Source organism: Amblyomma americanum, chromosome 1 (genome assembly GCF_052857255.1).
Source record: "Amblyomma americanum isolate KBUSLIRL-KWMA chromosome 1, ASM5285725v1, whole genome shotgun sequence".
NCBI lineage: Eukaryota > Metazoa > Arthropoda > Arachnida > Ixodida > Ixodidae > Amblyomma > Amblyomma americanum.
In genome coordinates, this window is record NC_135497.1 from 30,919,181 (window position 1) to 30,937,912 (window position 18,732).

Genomic DNA, 18,732 nt, shown 5'->3' on the forward strand with positions numbered 1-18,732 from the left:
CAAGTCACTGTGCGCATTAAGAGAAAACCACAGACATGCAGCAACCCTATGAGTCACCCAAGCTTATCTTTACAGTAGCGTGACAACTCGCAATGTGATTTAATTTTTGTCAGACTATCTTGACATGTAGACACACGCTTGGCTGGGCTGCGAACGCCGTTATTGTCCAGGTGCTTCATTGTGAACATTGGTTCTGCGAAATTGGCAGCCTCAGTGTCAGGCGACTCTTTCTCCCCTGGTGCTGCAAGGCTCTGCAAACCATCCTTGCTGGCTTTCCAACCTTCTCGGCGATGCCCATGCGCTATGCCATTTTGCTGACCTGAGATTTCCGGCCGCTATCTTGAAATTGTGAACGAAGAACGTTAGAATGCGAGTAGTAAGAGCGAATGCTCTTAAAAAGCGTGCTGCAGACATCCAAATGAGCAGCCACTGGACCCAGAGCCCTCTTGCTGCGCGGCCGGAGCCAACCCATACAAAAAAGTCCTATGGGCGTCTATGGAAAAAGCTATGTAAGTCTATGGCCTTTTATGAACGTCTATAAGCACCCACAGAGGTGCTTATTGCCAGCTATTGAAAAATCTATGCCACTAAAGCTATAGCTTTGGAACCATGCAACTGTCTTAAGCTCTCTATAGAAAAATATATCAGCCTGTATAGACAGCTATAGACAGAAATAGGAAAGGTCTATAGCTATTTGGGCCAAAATTCTATAGCCGGCCATAGGACATTTTTGTATGGGAAGTGAAGACCGCGAGGAGTATTGGTCAGTATACGGACAGTGAGCCGTCGTGTCGTTGTAATGTGACCTGTGGATCTGACGGTCTGCCGGCTACGGGCCCTCGACACAGGCGTCCGCCGAGCATCGACGTAGAGTGGCAGAGCTAAGTACAAGGCAGAAACTGCGTTGGCATCCGCGGTATGCCCACTGAGATGGGCCCAAGCGCGCCGCTTGGTTGAAGAACTCGAGGTCGTTCCTCGCTCGCTTGGCTTTTCTCAGCATATCGCAGCCCCGGCCAGGTCTGCCGGCACTTCAAAATGCACTGGTGTGCACATCATGTGTACGAGAGCAGACGACGCAGCAGTCTGTGTGTAACTACTTTTGGGGCCCACGGGACCAAGGTTTCTGCTCTTCCCTGGGCGCGACGCCAGCACACCGCGACGCTCAGAAGTCGGAATCGTTCGGTATAAATAATGCTATATTACATTAATTACGGCGCATATGTGTATCGCGGAGTGGGTTTCACGAGTCCTGGGGCAATTCGCAACGTTTGAGACAAAACACGCCAACGAAAAATTTGGTGTCTCCATCCCTTTAAGAACAAAGAACGGATATCTTCGTTCATACCTTTTGCGGTATTCCGATAGTGTTCAGTGCCGCCGCGGTGGCTCAGTGGTTATGGCGCTCGGCTGCTGACCCGAAAGACGCGGGTTCGATGCCGGCCGCGGCGGTCGAGTTTCGATGGAGGTGAAATTCTAGAGGCCTGTGTACTGTGCGATGTCAGTGCACGTTAAGGAACCCCAGGTGGTCGAAAGAAATTTCCGGAGCCCTTTACTACGGCGTCTCTCATAGCCCGAGTTGCTTTGGCACGTTAAACCCGCACAAAACCAAACCAAACCGAGAGTGTTTAATAGGCGGCCTGTTTTTGTTTATTTAAAGCGGAGACTGCGCAGTCAAGGGAAGGTGCGTACGTCTTATTCGTCGCGCATTTGCTCCGAAGGCCCCCCGCCTTCTAAGCGCATTCTGATGCATTTTTGTTTTCTTCTAGAAAAGTGGTAGAAAAATGCATCTTTCTTGTGATTCCTGCGCTCTTAAACCAATTGATGACGACATGAGAGCCATGCCAGAGGTTTTGGTGGCATCCATTATAAACGCTACCGATGCGGAGCTCGCGCCGGCCGCAACGACGCGACACTTGGGCGCGAAGCGGCAGTCGAACAGCAGCGCCAAACGCGGGATGCTTCCGCGCACCCGGAATGTGGGTCTGCCGCCATCCGGGGACACGGCTCAGCGCTCTCGGTAAGCGGGCGTCGGCGACACACCGGAGCGGAGACCTGAATGAGCTTCGGCCACTCGTGAGCGTGCGTGGCCGCGAGCCGCCAAACAAGTCACCGTTACACCTTCTCGCCTTTCGGGCGCCGAGCTTAGTGCGGCCACTGCAGCTCACAGCTGGCTCGCATTTGTGCGTACAGGAGCGTGCAGTGCGAACGCCTGAGCTGCTTGCGATCAGCCCCCTTATTTGCTATCGAAGTGCCCACCGCGGTGGATACTATTATGGCACATGGTACCACCGCAAGAAACAAGGACGAAGAGAGAAGAAACACAACACGAACGCCTTTCTTGTCTTTCTTCTCCCTTCGTCCTTGTTTCTTGCGCTGGTACCATGTTCCATAATAATGCAAACCAACTAGCCCAGCTGTCTACCCTTAGCGGTGGATACAGCGGCTGCTGATCCCAAGGTCGCGGAGTTGATCACCTGGCGCGGCGGCTGCACTTGGGTGGAGGTGGAATGTAAAGACACTCGCGGGCTGTGCAATGCGAGTGCGCGTGGTCTAATTACCCAGAGCGCTTCGCTGCGGCGTCCCGTATAGAGCGACGAATAAGGCTTGTTGGTACGTACGTACGTGACTGAAAATGACTGCAGCCCGCAAAAAAAGCAAGAGCGCTGATCTTGCACTGTTTTCGCGCGACTGCCCATGAGCAGCATCAAGCCGGCCGTCGATCGAGAAGCGAGATTGCATTCGCCTCTTGAGGGTCATCCCCTTTACTACCGACCTGAGTGCAACCGCTAACAATCCTGTAATTTATGAGTGTGGTGCGCAACATCGATATGCCACCGCTTCGTGAACGTACAGGACGTTTGATTTTATTCAATTCTGGCAAAACTGAAAGTTAGAACGCGTAAGGTAATTATAACCCAGCGTGAAAAGCGGCGCCATCTACATGTTATAACATTCTTGTAATATATCTGTAATGAATAAAATGAAACGGTCTGCACATACACTTCGATGGATGCTTTACGCAGGCTATCGATCACGCAAGTTTCTAACTACACTTCAACATCAACTCTGAAAGACAATGTTCTCTGCACAGATGAAATTCGTGTTCGTTTCCGAAATTATCATTACCGGCACGTATTATCGCCGCATGTAGGCAAGTTGCCAAACCTTTCGAGGTTGTTAGCTTTACTTACGAACTGCCAAACAAAAACCGCCAGCAATAACTGCATTCAGTTTCCAGAAAGGAAGCAGTTTTTTTTTCTTCAATTGAGTCTGCTCACTGGCAGTGCAATCAGTGGGATCAGGCGACATCTGCTTTTCTACAGCGACCATTCCAAGCCAGGAGCCACATGCATTCAGAGGCCGTGATAAAAGTTGAAATATTGCGATGATCAGCTTCAGGCTGCCTTCAGCAATCAGCAATTTTCTTCACACTGAGCTTCTGTTTCAGCGTAATAATGATTACAGAAACTTGTTATGAAAGTACTAGTGAAGTTGCGCACCTGTCCGACTACAACACATATGTGCAGAAGCGTATTGATAAACGAGGTGGTGGCGTCGTGACAACAACGAAAAAGCTTTCAAATGCAGCAATCTTACCGACTTTGTTATAACCCACGAATAACACGAAACACTGCCGTAACAAAGCGGCAGACACATCTGCTCCATTATATACCGGGCTCCTAAAGGCAGCGCTCCGAATTTCGTTTGCTTTCTCTATGGTTATACTGCAAGTAAACTTGAGGCCGAATACATATTGCGGAGCAAGCAATTTATTAACGTCATAAATAAACCAACACGGCTGCATGCAGTGAAGGCAATTGATGTCTTCATTAGTAACTGTCCGGTTGACTGTCTTCATCATTAATGCCCAGATAAGTCATCATCTGCCCATTCTTTAACTGCCCCAAAACAGCGCATATTTCGTGTGGTACAGTGTTGACATATACGCCACGCCACATTAAATTTATTTTGGGCAGCACTCGCAGGCGTGGACTGGAATGTTGTGCTCAGCAAAAATGATCTAGAGGACTCATACAGTGCATTCATTGCGAGCAAAATTTTCTACTTGAGTCTTAAAAAAAAAAAAATCTCCCAAGGCCAACAAGTCCCTGATAACAAAACAGTGCCTTCAGATGATAAAACAAGAAACGGATCCACACTCAACAATCACTTCAGTTTCCTCTCCTACTGATGTTTCAGCTAATGAACGCATTCCTGAGGTTTTCACCCTCCAACCCTGATAGCGTATGTATCATTTCTCTCTCTCTCTCTCTATTCCAATTTTTCGCGAAATACAAAAAACTGGGAACGGCGTGAAAAAAGCAGTGTTCCACCACTGCTTGACAAGCCACGCCACCCCTGAATGTTGGCAGCCGCACATGATGCACAACACATATGTGCAGAAGCGTGGTGGTAAACGGGGTAGTAGCGTCGTGATAACACACATTCACTGAAGTATGAGCATTCAGGAATAGAAATTTGAAACAACACTCGCTACAAAATAACTCGGAATAACAGCAACATAAAGACGAACGCGTGGTACTGTAGAAATAGAAAAATTAGAGTACATTCTTATACTATCACGAACAGCCCTTCGAGTAGGGCGCTTTCGAGCAAAAACAATGTTTTAGTTAACAGTGCAGTTGAATATACAGGTTGCGAATAGAAGACAGTGACGTGGCACTAAATTCATTAGACAAAGATGTGCTTAGAAACCGAGGCAATCATGAAACCATAGTTGGTTCTGAATTGTGGGGTTGCATACGAGCCACAGCTTCTAATGTGAATGAATGAATGAATGAATGAATGAATTAATTAATGATTTAATTTTATTTTTTTGTCATAGCGAGTGGAGACTTGGACTAAAGGTACCAATGACCGGACGAAAGGTCCCAGCCCCTTACAGTAAACAGTTCCTACAGCAGTGATAAGAGAAGGAAATACATATAGAGGGCAAAAGTACAGAATTTACAAAACTGCAAACATACTACGCTTGTAATACGCACTACACAGTCACAATGCACACATAGCACATCTGCACTGTATATATTCATTTTGTGAACGGATGTACGTACATACAAACAGAAATGGAACAGAATGACATTGATCAAGAAAGGAAACTACATCGGCTAGTAGCAATGCGGTGAACTCTTTTTGGAAAGTACCCAATGGAGTGCTAAAGTCTAACAGTTCCTCAACCTTGTTTAATATTTCTGTTGACTGATATAAAAATGTCTGCTTTCCATAATTTGCTCTTGTTTTCGGCTTGTGTCGGATGTTTCGCCGTAGAAGTCATAAGAAGATTATAAGACGATGTCACAAGAAGTAAACTTATCGCATCTCTCAAACTATCAACATCTGCCGGCTGCGATTAAATGAACTGCAAATTACTAAAAAAACACCATGTCATTGTCTACCCAGACACCGCATCTGATCTCTACACAATATCTAGAAACCAGGGAGGGTTGTCTGTGATGACTAGAAAAACACTGAAATTAAGCCCATATATAAAGCAGATGACCGCACGAGCCCTAATAACTATCGTCCTATTTCTGTCGCCAGCATTCCGTCTAAACGGCTTGATCACATTATTTCCTCCAGTCTAGAGTCACCTGCAATCTGTTCGTTTCTTCTACTCCAATAAGCACGGCTTCTGGAAGCAGTTATCATGCGGAACCCAGCTCGCAGAGTTCACTCACAGCATTTTGAAGTCCTTGGATGACGTTGTTCAGGTAGACGCCATCTTCCTAGATTTCTCAAAAGCATTCGACCGTGTCTCCCACAATATGCTTCTTCTAAAACTCTCAAATCTTGGAATTCCGCAGAACTTGCTGCCCTGGTTAGAGCATTTCCTGAAAGGACGCCAGATATTAACCTACGTCAGGATCTGCCGCTTACCTCTCAGTTACGTAACAGCTGGTGTCCCGTAAGGCGCAGCCTCATAACCCGTTATTTCTCATCTACAAAAATGACCAATCTGTTAACATGAAATTTACGGCACGTTTATTTGCCGGTGAATGCATCCTTTACAGCCCCATCCTGTGCCCTTCCAACAGGACATAAACTCTGTCGCATCGTGTTGCGATAAGAGGCACATGCCACTTAATCGGTACAAATGCAAATTCATGTCATTCTCTCGCAAACGCGCAGTAATCGGCAGCACTTACCGCATTAGATCAGTAGCCATTAGCCCAACATCATGCTATAAATACCTAGGAGTGCACAACACGTCATCGTTATCATGAGTCACGCGTATCCAAACCATCTGCTCCACGGCATCACGTACACTTGGTTTCCTCCGGTGCAATCTAAAATCCGTATTGCCTGAAACTGAGCAGATGGCATACACAACGTCCGTCCGTCCGAGGCTAGAATACACATCTTCTGTCTGACACCCTTTGCAAGCATATCTCACCTCAGACCAAGCAAGGTTTCCTAATTCACAATGACCCGCCCGTTTTACCGCATTGAAATAATCAAGCGATACCAACGTCACTTAATTAAAACGATCCCTCTGCCTTCAAACACCAGCAACTCGCCGCGTTCACGTCTATGCCTTTTGCACTCTTTCTTTTATCGCTCACCAATATATTCCTTGCTTAAATTAGGCGCCGCGGATGCTCAGTGGTTATGGCGTTCGGCTGCTGACCCGAAATACAGGTGCTCGGAATTTCCGGAGCCCTTCACTACGGCGTTCCTCACAGCCTGAGTCGCTTTTGGACGTTAAACTACCATAAACCAAACCAAACCTTGCTTAGAGAACTCTAAAGGACGTCATCTCGTCTAAGCCACAGCCATCCCGTCGCACGCATTAAGGCGCGCACCTCCGCCATGAGCAGCTCGTTTTTACCCGACGCCATAACACTATGGAACACCCTGCCCGATATTACAACCACTTGCTCTGACCGCCAAATATTCCGCGACAAACTGGTTGCTCACTTTTTATAAACTCACTGACCCGTTTTCTGGAGCTCCGCATTACGTTACTTTGAAACTGCTCAAACCGTACCACGGCGTTGAAGTGCCAACTGTACCTTCTTTTGTATTTTGAGTGCCTGCCTTTGCATTGTTTAGTTTCTATCATTCCTTTTAGATCGAACGTTATTGCCCTGGTTTTTTTTTCTTTTGCTTCATTTTTTTTTGTTTTGCAACCACCCCAACCTGTACGCAAGAACCCCCCCCCCCCCTTATGTAATGCCTTCGGGCCTTTAAAGGACAAATAAATGAAATTAAATGAAGTGAAACTATTTTAACAGAAGAAGGTCAATGCATGACATAGTGCGTTTTAAGACGTATAGAAATGAAGTTGCTCCTTTTCTTCGCCAAGCAAGACAAGAGTCTATAGACAAACTGTTCAATCCAGACGTATTAAAAAAGAATGAGCTTGCTTGGAAAGCAGCAAATGGAATTCTAATCGAGATGAACATGCCAGCGGTATGCTTGATGTCTTAGTTGATAACACACCACTGAGTGGGAAACTTTTAGCAGAAAAATTTAATTATTTCTTTGTGTCACTGGCAGATATCAACCATGGCCCCCATAATGTGAAATGCCGAGACTGGCGGGCTCCTTCCCGTGCATTCTTGATGCCAGCAGATGCCAGTGAAATCAAAACTTGCCTCTTGGCTCTCCGCAACAGCAGGTCACGAGACATAAATGATCTCAAAATGCTGGCGATGTAATGCGCCCTGTACCAGTGCACATCTGTAGTTGTCGTCTCGAAGAAGCAGCGTTTCCCCGAGAGATGCTGATTGCCAAAGTAAGCATTTTTCATTAGGGCGGAGACAAAGGTGGCCTATCAAACTATTGCCCAGTTTCTATTATCCCTATTTTCTTGGTGTGTTTTGAAAAAAAAAATAATATAGGGGCGAATGTCGAGTTCCTGCCAGAATTGTAACATACTAACGCCGGGCCAGCATGGTTTTCGGAAAAACTAGACAGAAAATGTGCTTCTCACCGAAAAAGAACTAATTTTGGAGCCATTTCAACAAAAACTGTTCACTCTCGGCTTTTTTATCGAATTTTTGAAAGCGTTTGATCGCATCAATCACTAAACAGTATTGACCAAACTCGATCACTATGGTTCTCCCAGAAAGTTTATTGAAATAATCAGGTTCTACCTTAGTTGCCGTGTCCAATAAGTAACGGTAAACAATGAGTCATCAAGCACCTCACTTCTGGTGTTCCGCAGGGCAAGGAGTTGGACCACTGTTTCCCTCTTTTATGCCAACAACACAGCCGGGATAAGTGAAATTCCAAGTTTTGTCATTTGCGCCAATGACACCACTCTACTCTTCTGAGCCGCAAATGTGTGAAATATTGAACAGCAAGGTGCAGATTGTTTGCACCAACATCATAAATGGTTTGAGCCAAAATCACTAGTCATTAACACCACAAAAAGCAAAGCTGTACTTTTTAGGCCTCGTTATAAGATTCCTTATACCCCATAAATTTGCCTAATTATGGGTTCCTTACTCGTCCAGATAGTTCGTGCGGTCAAAAGTGTAGGAGTGTTTTCTGATGAAAATTTATCATGGAGTGAACACATCGAAAAGATCAAGGACAAGTTGTCGAAGGCTATCGGTGTCGTATCTCGGCTGTATTATTTTTTGCGTAAACGTATTAAGCAGATGCTGTACAATGCGCTGTATTCTTCTGCTGGTAATTATTGCTGTTTGGTCTCGGGTACAAAGTGATTAACAAATATCATAAGCTTACATCTACTTCAGAAAAAAAAAGTTCGAAATATTGTCAATTTTTCGCAGTTTGAACATATCGAACCGATATTTGCATCGCATGGCGTCACTCCCCTTCCCTAACTCAATGAATCTATACTGCTAAGGCGGTATAAAACAAGTGTTAGACAAAATAATTGCTGTATGACACACCTGTTGAGTTTAAAATGTCAAGAACTTAAGTACGCCAGCCGTACTGGTCTCACATGCTTTGTGCCTAAAACTAAATTGAATTATGGCCACCAAATACTTTTTTGTACTCTTCCGTGCTTATTAAATAAAGCATCTGAATTGATGTACACTTAGCTACCACCGCCACTGTTGTGCCATTGTGATTAGCCCTCGTTTTTACTGTGGAAGCACGACTTCACGAGGTCAAACCGGCTCATCGTTTTGTGTGATACTTGACCTTGAGGGCTACTTTGGACGAACCATAAATAACTAAATTAAATGAAGATTACCGTGACTGAGCATCGAACCCGCGGCGGCGCGAACAGATCAGCTTCGCTGGCCACTGCACGAGGGCACTATATATGCTGTCGCCGCAGCCGAACTCGCCTCGTGTTAAACTGCAGCACACTCACGCGCTGTGCATTGCACATCGTCTTCTTCATCAACTAATACCACTCATCATCATCAGCCTGACTACGCCCACAGAAAGACAAATAAATGCCTCTCCCTTACCCTGCAATTAACCCTGCTCTGTGCCATTTGCGGCAGCCTTATCCCCGCACCTAAATTTCTGCCGCCTCCTTCTACGCTTCCCTTCCCTTTGAATTCTTAAGGACCATCGGTTATCCTGCCTTCGCCTTACATGCCCTGCCCAAGCCCATTTCTTCATCTTGTTTTCAATTAGCATGCCATTAACACGCGATTCTTCTGTCACCCACTCTGCTCACTTTCGGTCTCTTTACGTCACACGTATCATTTTTTTTCCATAGGTCGCTGCGTTGTCCTTGACTTAAGTTGAACCCCTTTCGTTAGCCTCCACGTTCCTGCCCCGTAGGTGAGTACCGGTAAGATACAGATACACCGGATGACGTATTCATGGGTGGGGCCCAGTCCCAGAACTGTTTTCTTTATTTTTCCCTGGTGCCCCGCGTGTACGAGTTGAGCAGGGAGAGAAGCGTAATTTTTAATCGTCTATATCTTCGTTGTTATTGATGCTAGCTTAAGACTATGCAATGAATAAAAAGTCGCTTGTAAATGTTTCAATGCTTAGAAATGATGCTAAGAATCATTCACACCAAGTATGAGTCTTCGGAACTGAGCCGGCAATTTATTATAAATTTTTAAAAACCGTGTTTTTTTTTTAAATTCGCGGGCCGATTGGTGTGCTCGTAGTGACCGATTTTGGAACTAAAATCGAGGAAAAAAAACGTCACAATACCAACGACGTCGCCAGGCCACCACACGCTGTCATTCGCTGGAGCCACGGCAGCCACGACGTCACGGGCACACTTCCGGTAGCCGTGGAAATCGTCTGCTCGTGCCGCCGCGGGACCCTCTCACAATGTTTATAGATATAGTTGAGTTTCGAAACTCTACCGCCGGAGTCGGGCGTGACTTGCCCCTAGGGAGTGTGAGGGCGCTGCAATCGACGCTTGTGCCGTCGTGGCCGTCGCGCGGTGCGGACGACAGTGCTCATCTCGTTGGATATGGTGGTAGAATGTTTACTCTACGTCCAGTTCTTTTTTTCTAAAGATGTCATTCCATTCATGGCTTTCAGTAACAGCTAGCCGTTCTCCTTCGCAGTTTGATATCTATCAAGGAAAAGTTTGAAAGGTGTTATGAACGACACTACCGCTCATGCATATGCAGCCGCTTCCTGTGATCAGGAAGTGTTATTCTTATTGGACTTCCGAGCATTTAAGTGGCGCGGCACTGCTTTATCCTCTCTGATTATCTGATATTCAACAAATATGACTGCCTGCTTCATACGCGGTTGCACAAGCGGCTGAGGATATGCAAGAATGGCCGCAATTGTATATTGGATATGTAATTGGATATGTAAGAATGGCTCACTATGTGACCCTCTGTTCCTGAAAAAGTGAAAAACAGGAAAATCTCTGCGCTGTCAGGCTGTTCGAGAAAACACACACTGTATGTGATTAAGTTTCAAACAATCACTTAGCGTAGAAGCGTAGACATCAATGGCGACGTCGTGGAGATACACAAGGCGCACTGAAGAAAAAATCCGGTCTGCGCGACTTCTGATCAATCCTGCTTATCCACCTGTCGTTTATCTTCAAAAAGCGGCGATCGCCGAACATCTAGGGTGGACAGAGTTTATAGCAGCACGCAACCTGTATCTTTTAAGTCAGGTTAAGAAAGGCGAGCCACATAATTATTTGGAGAGCACTTATCTCACAGCTATTAGCGAAAACGATGCTTCCCACCCTGCGACTTCCTCAGAATTGGAAAATCTCACAAAGTCAAATTATTTTAATGCCGCTTTTAGAACCAGAGCCTGATCTTCTGCAAGTGCATTTTTTTTTCAAACGGAAAGAAGAGGCTGTTTATCTTCAAGAGAATTGAGCATCAGTTTTCGAGCTGGCTGGAACGCTAGATGAGCCCAATTGGTTCATTTTTACTCGGTAACACACATGCACTTTTTTGCAAAGTAAGATGAAAAAAAAATAGATCCATGCAAAGAGAGCGTCTATAGTGGTGTTAGGTCGCCCGGGCCCAGAGCGAGGCTGGAGCAGCCTAACACCGCCTGGAAAAATAAAAGGAACGCTAGTAGGAGTTTACCTCCAAATACGCCCACAGTATAAATTGCCAATAAATTCAAGTGCGTCCTTTCATTTTTAATAGCCTTAATGCAGTACTTTTATTATTCGCAATAGTTTTCTTGGTGTCACTTCTTTGGTGATTGCTTCCCTCATACGCGTTCTTTCATTAGAAATGTTCGCATTAAAACGATGGTGCGTTGCCCGGTGCTGCAGTTAGAGTATATCATGAATCAGCACATTGAGGAATGTTGCATCATGAGCGGCAACGTAAACCAGATGAACGGGGCGCTGAGCGCACTAAAATTATTGTCCGTCGCCGGGACACGTGTGCACGGAGCTATACGGCGGCCTGACACGACAGGTGACGAGCAAGTGCATTTCAAATTATACCGCAACACGCCTAAATTAGCGCCAGCCATATGCGCACTAGTTCGTGTGCACTCTTGTCGCAGATGTCAGCACGGTGAACGCAGCATGTAGACGCATCTCTTTGCTGTGTGCTAGCATGCAGGAGCGGGTGCGCAACATATGTAGTGCTACCAAAAAAAAAAACAAGCCAACGCGACTCAAACTTTTATCCACGCGATAAAACAAGCGTGCCTTATTGAAATAATGACTAGTTGTCGAAGAGGGTCGCTGAACAAACATTCTACCAGCGAACTCTGAAACCGCTGCGCAAGTGAAACGTTGGGTGCTAGCAGACAACGCTTGCCCAACCGTAGGGTGCCTCGATGCCAGCGCTGCGCCGTCGACCGCAGCGCCGCGGTGGCAGGAACCGCGGCGTGACTAATGTGCAGATTTATATAGAGTTAGTTATACTCATTTGGGATAAATGCACTGGTAATTTTTAGTGCGTAAGCACTAATGCAATGGGTACTAACCCCGAGCAAAATCATCTTTGTCCGTTAGCAGCTGGCCTAGCGCGAGCGCTCCGTCCCACGGCATTGCCCCCTCATCGTCGTCTTCTGCTTAGCAAAAATCCGTGATCTTGCACTGATTAGGCTGTAGTAACCATTCTCGGCAGTTTTTTTTTTATTTTCAACGACTGGGTCAAGACTTTAACAAACGACACTGACAAGAAAGTAAACAGGCGCCTGGCCGAAGTACATTTCACTACCTTGCCGTTAACGTCGACCCTCTCTTTGTACGTGCTCTGGCGTTTCTCCACTCCTTAGATTTGCTTTACGTACCGGCTCTTATTCATATATGCAGCCTTCAATTAACTCATGGGTATTTCTCTGATAAAGCTAGTGTTGTGAATAAAAATGACGATTAAAAAATTTCCCATTTTTCCAGCAATGTTTAAATGTGTTCCTAGATTAGCAAAAAGAAAGCTTTCTCTTTTTGTGTGCGCATGTGCGACGTGCGACACATCAAATAAAGCCGTCAAAAATATGCAGCCCATGCACCGCTTAACGAAACACGTAATTCTGAGCAAAAATTGCTCGCACGTCGCAGTTTTTCTTTCTCACTCTGAAACTTGTGACACTGCAGCCTGGACTGGATCGATATTGAAAAAAAAAATGTCTGTTGGTATAGCATTGCTAAGCACGAAATGTTTTGCGAAAGCACATTTTTTTTTGCAGGTGGACACCAGTGCCACGTACGTGAAAGCGCGATTGAAGGTGTCCACTGACGCAGGGAGCCAGTTATGCGCGTCTTCAACTTTTCCATCCTCAATGCCCTTATACCCAACGTATACGCCGACAGCCTAAGCTCTAGTGCCGTGTTTCTGCCACAGCGTTGTCCACAGCATTGCATGCAGCGCACATCAGTCCGTCCCTACTACATAACTCAAAGCACGAATATTAGTTTTACAGTAGTACTAGTTGATGAAGAAGACGATGTGCAATGCTCAGCACGAGAGTGTGTTGCAGTTCAACACGATGCGCGATCGGCTGCGGCGATAGCATAGTGCTCTCGCGCAGTATCCAGCGGAGCTGATCTGTTCGCGCCGCCGCGGGTTCGACTCTTCGACTCCCAGTCATGGATATGTTTATGGTTTATTTTATTCACTTCTTTAACCTGGAACAAACCCACAAACATACAAATATCACGAGATCTTGCTAAAATGTTGCAAGGTTTTAACGCAATTAAACCGAGCAGACGTGCTAAAGCATGTGTTTAGCCTGGTTGACTCATGGTTTCGCTTTGGTGGATTGCCGGCATGCCTAGTGACGATATTAGTTCGATAGTAGTAAAGTGTGGCCTATTGGGACTAAATTCACTGGAACGGGAAAAGTACCGCATTCGTTTTCTCTCGCCGCCGCGCCGGCCGGCCAGCGCGCCCGCGTTCCCGATTCGTTCTCCGCGGTGACGCGGTCATTCCCTGCCATAAATGGTCCGCTCGCTTCTTTCTCGCGGCCGCCGGCACACAGATAATCCGGAGCATTACGTAGCACTTGCTCTTATGGGCCGAGATATGCGTGCACAGCAAGCGGCGCTGGACCAAATATGGCGGCTGGTTGCGGTACTTTTCCCGCTCCAGTGACTTTAATTGGGACGAGGGAAGCGCCGGCTACTCTTGTAAAAGCTAATCGATGAGGCAGCAGGGCGAGAGGCAGGGTCACAAGGAGCACTTCTCCAGCAGGAGCGTCAGCCGACTGCCTCAAGAGCTTCGTCATCGTTGGCGCGTGATCATCTTCTTCATTCCAGTACATTAGTTGATGAAGACGACGTTGTGCAATGCACAACGCCGGAGCGTGTTGCAGTTCAACACGAGGCGTGATCGGCTGCGGCGATAGCATGGTGCTCTCGTGCAGTGGCCAGCGAAGCTGATCTGTTTGCGCCGCAGCATTTCAGGGCAATCGGGAACCTGCGCTGCCAAGGTGGCACTGCAATTGTTCCATTCGGTGACTCAAAACTGCTTTTGTGAGCCGCTTGGGCCGCTTAATTGGGCCGCTGCAAACGCGAGAACACATTCTGCGCGATTAGATACCCGCGTTTGGCTGATAGAATTCATTACCTAGCTTCTCTCGGCGTAGCCCATATAGCTGACGCACCACGTGCGCCTTCGACAGAGCGCGGAGGCTCACGCCAATAAGTGCCTGAAGGTGGCGCGGAAAAGTACTAAGAGTACTACCCAAAACTGCTTGCTCTTCTCGCTAGGCAGTGTGTTATGGCGCTGCAATCGGTACCGCAAACTTCAGCGCAAGTTCCCCATTGCCTTTAGGTGACACTCGTAACGTGCGCAGACGACGGCGCGGCACACTGAATGCAACTTTTGCTAAGCTGATATCAAGCTCAGGAAACCGGGCGCCTGACAAAGTGTGCGACCAAGGTGTTGTTAACTCATTCAACAAAAACAGCGCCATCAGTGGAAGCGAGCAGTGTCCACCAACCTAGGCCCCATGTCAGCGACACTGAAATAATATCCTGGCTCTGCTCCGTACTGGAGCACGAAATGTCTTGGCCGCAATTGATATGGGCTCGTTGCTCTTGCGTCGTCAGCCACTGCAGTGCTCGAATCCCAGTTGGTGCACGGTCATCGCTGCCACTCACGAGCCAGTCCTCTAATACGTTTCGCGGGTGCTTTTTGTGGCTGCGCCCAAACTTGAGGCCTCACCTTGCGCATGCACGCATTGATTCATCTCGCTGCAAGCACTCGCTGCATGCCAGCTCTCCAGGACAGCATTGCTCCGAAGAAGGCAGTGCGTGCCCCGTTTGCAACGTGGTGTGTGCGTTTTCTTTACGAGGTCGCCCTAAGCGCTGTGCAGGATATCGAATTGCAACTGGAACGTCAGCTCCCTGGTGGGCATGTCCCGCTTTCCGTGGGCTTAGCCAGGATGAGACTCGCTCTCTGTTCGCAGCGCCAGGGACGCACGCATGAGCTCACAAATGGAACGCTGCGCATGCGCCGTGCCGATATATCCTCTTCGAAACCACGCTAAGAACCACGCGCGCTCTATGCAAGAGTGCTGTCCACGTCTAAAACATTCCATTGGCTAAACGTCCTTCAGACCGACATAGAACTAGCACACTGATGGGCCAAGCGCCAAAAAAGATGGAAAATATGTTACTTGCTCTGGCGGTGCCAAGTATTCACTTGCAGCACAGCACGTGCTGGGTGTGTTAAACGTCAAGCTTTCCCTGCTTTGCGGCATACTGATTAAGCTTACGCGCATCTCCTGCAGACGAGTGCCAGGACCGGTTTCTCGTTCTGTCTCTTTTTGTGGCTGTCGTTGCGCATGACCGTCAAAGAGTGAGAGACTTATACATAACCAGACCCTATAAACGGCAGGTGCTGCCTGGAAAGAATCTGTGCATATTAAGACACAACCTGCTGATACTTAGCGTTTCCTTTTAGTACTTCAGGCACAGCATCTCTGCACTAAAGGTGCTTGAAGAAATGATGACGATTACCGTTTATGGCGCAAGGTCAGCGTGGCCAATGTCTGCTCTTTGTCTACTCAATGTGGGGTCAAATACCCATTTCACCCAAGATAAGCCGAGCACCACGCCAGGGCAAAGCTTGTACCCATTGCATCACCGGTGGGCACCCGGAGACACTAGGGATCAAACCCCCCGCATGCGAGGCGGATGCCCAACCGACTTCTGCGCTAAGAAATATAACACTACCCTGTTTGTACGTGCGTACTTTTAGCCTTAACGTTTCTCTCTCTTTTTTTGCGTTAAATCGTCGACTGACATAGGCGTTAGCACGCGTTGTGCCCGTGGCCACTGCAGATTCGTTTCTCTGCCGGTGGCCGTCCCGCCAACGTCCAGCATATCCGCAGACAGAACTTCCTTGGAGGAGGCCGACTGGCCCCCTAATTTATATATACAAGCAGGTGTGAGCCTGTCGGGACGGCCAGAGAACTTATTGCCGACAGGGTACCCAAATGTACTACTCGAGCTTGTAGAGCTATGCGTCTTCTTCTCATTGCTTCGCCCCCCGTGGATGATCATCTTGGGTGCAGTGTGTCTGTGGCTAGGCAGTGACGTCTGTGTCGCTCCCTCGGCAGCAACCCTGGGCCGCAGTGTTGTGGGGTGATTGGCAGCCGCGCTGACCCCCGGCGAGGAAAAGGCCGGCCGCGAGGTCAGCTGGCGGCGCCTCCCGCGGCAAGTGGGCCGCGCCGCGCAGCCGAGCGTTGCAGCGGCGCCGGCGGCCACTACGGATCGGGACTGCTCCGGAGCCACCTCGTCCGCCGCCGTCGACACGTGAGTAGTGGGTGCCGCGCGGCGGCGAGCTGCCCCCGGGCAACGCCGGGCGCCGCTCCTCGCGCGCCGCGGCTTATCGTCGATTGGCCGGTGACAGAAGCGGCGGCGTCTCGCGAGTGAAGATGGAGATAATTTGCGCTACGGATTGGACCTGAGTAACACGGAAAAGCCTACTGATTTTCCCTCAATCTGGAGCGTTTTTTGCTTGCCTGTTTTAAACGATGTCCCCCGTTGGATTAAGCGGAACTCTGTTTGAGCGTTCGAGTATTTCGCCCACATTTTTCGCGCTTTGTCGCGGTTGGATAGGTCCGTAATCTAGGTATGGTTGACTTCCCTTCCGACGAAGCAAGCTTGGCGCAACAGATCAGAGATCGCTACGAATTTTCTTAAGTATTTGCGCGGCGGCGGTTTATTTAGTGGCCTTTTATTTAATAGCGAGTGGGCTTGGCATACGTTTATGAGTATACGGCGTCGGCGGCAGCATCTTTCGGTGTAACGGGAAAAGCCTCTCATTCCGCAGACTGCCCCCGAGAGACAGCAGAGTGTTTCTTTTTTTTCCCCCTTAGGCCGATTCTCTTTACAGAAATCGGCCGGCACGTTGTGTCGAACAAATGTGTTAGCACTGAAAATATATGTGTATCTGGCCTCAGCGGATCAGCCGTCAGTGCTTCTCGTTTGTAATATCGGAGTTCCTCCGCCCCGGCATTTCGGCAACCTTGACAGCTCATCTTACGACAGCCAAGTTGCTGAACGATCGCATACCGCTGCGACACGCGAACATCTTTCAGATAGCAGTCCCTGGTTAGCTGAAGCCAGCTGTTTTTTTTTCGGTTCAGTGCCAGCATTGTGAGAACTCTAGAGTGACAGGTTTGGACGAAGCATCCCGCCTTATCCTTGATCTTGGATGGCACCGCCGTTCGTCTTGTATGGCGTGTCGATTTGCTACCCTGGCTAATCGCCTCGGGTATAGGCAGTGACGCAAGTTTTTGCTTCGCTTCTGAAAGTTTGTTTGCTTGTTTTGTTTATGGGGGTTTAACGTCCCAAAGCGACTCAGGCTATGAGGGAAGTCGTAGTGAAGGGCTCCGGAAATTTCTACCACCTGGGGTTCTTTAACGTGCACTGACATCGCACAGTACACGGGCCTCTAGAATTCCGCCTCCATCGAAATTCGACCGCCGCGGCCGGGATCGAACCCGCGTCTTTCGGGCCGGCAGCCGAGCTTCTGAAAGTTTGCTCTAGAACATTCCGAGTTGTGAAAAAGTTCTCAGCCCAGAAATGCAAGGACGAGTCTGGAAACGCAACCACAGCGCTGACTTGAACTTACTGTAATGACAGAAAGGAAGGAGGGAGGCATGGAACTATTGTGTTTAGTTTTTGGATCACGACGATTCACTCGCGGTTTCTCGCCACCTAACGGTTCTTCCCTTTTTAGCTAATCCAGCGTCATATCTCCTTTTTTATTTTGTCTTGTTAAACCTTCTTACTATTTTAGAGTTCCTAGACTGTCGCGCATTTATCCTTCCAGTTTTGCGCTGGGTTGTTGCGACAGCTTCTACCATTTGGCGTCTGCCCAGCAAGTGTTTTTCTCCATCGCGCCACCTGCCTCTATACGCATGCCTTTTAGTCGAGCTCAAGTCGGTGATACGGTTGTGTTTCTAGCCTCATCCTCGTGTTTATGGCTTCTCTAGTGCGAGCTATCAACGAGCTTCCACTTTTGTAAACCACTGCGCACTCAGAGTTAGTCACAAAACTGTTTCCGCTGTGCGTCGTGGCCGGCGCACGGAGGAGATTTTCCCGCAAGCATGACGTCGTGACTCGAGTTTTTGTGAAACGAGCGAAAAAGAAACGCTGCTTCCGTGTGGAGAACACTTCTCAAAGCGGCCCGTCATTTCGGAAGTGCACGGGGCCACGGAAACGCGCCACTGCTCGCGGGAGGGGGCACAATTCTTTCAATCTGCAAATCAAATTGCGGCGGCTGGTGAACGTGGAGAGAGGCCGTGAGTGTGGGCCATCTTGGGGTCGCGCTATAATAGACCGAACAAAAGGGGTTATTCCCGCTGCACTCACGGAGGAAACAACAAGAGCACTAGCTCCAAGCTCCT

General features: G+C 48.1%; 1 protein-coding gene across 1 annotated transcript in view; it reads left to right on the forward strand.

The window, feature by feature from the left end:
* The first annotated feature begins 15,837 nt into the window (after positions 1 to 15,837).
* The window catches only part of LOC144125606 (uncharacterized), a 110,660-nt gene continuing 107,765 nt past the window's right edge, over positions 15,838 to 18,732 (forward strand). The window contains exons 1-2 of the mRNA XM_077659172.1: positions 15,838 to 15,847; positions 16,471 to 16,630. Of these exons, the coding sequence (XP_077515298.1) occupies positions 15,838 to 15,847; positions 16,471 to 16,630 (170 nt within the window). The remainder of the gene's footprint in view (positions 15,848 to 16,470; positions 16,631 to 18,732) is intronic.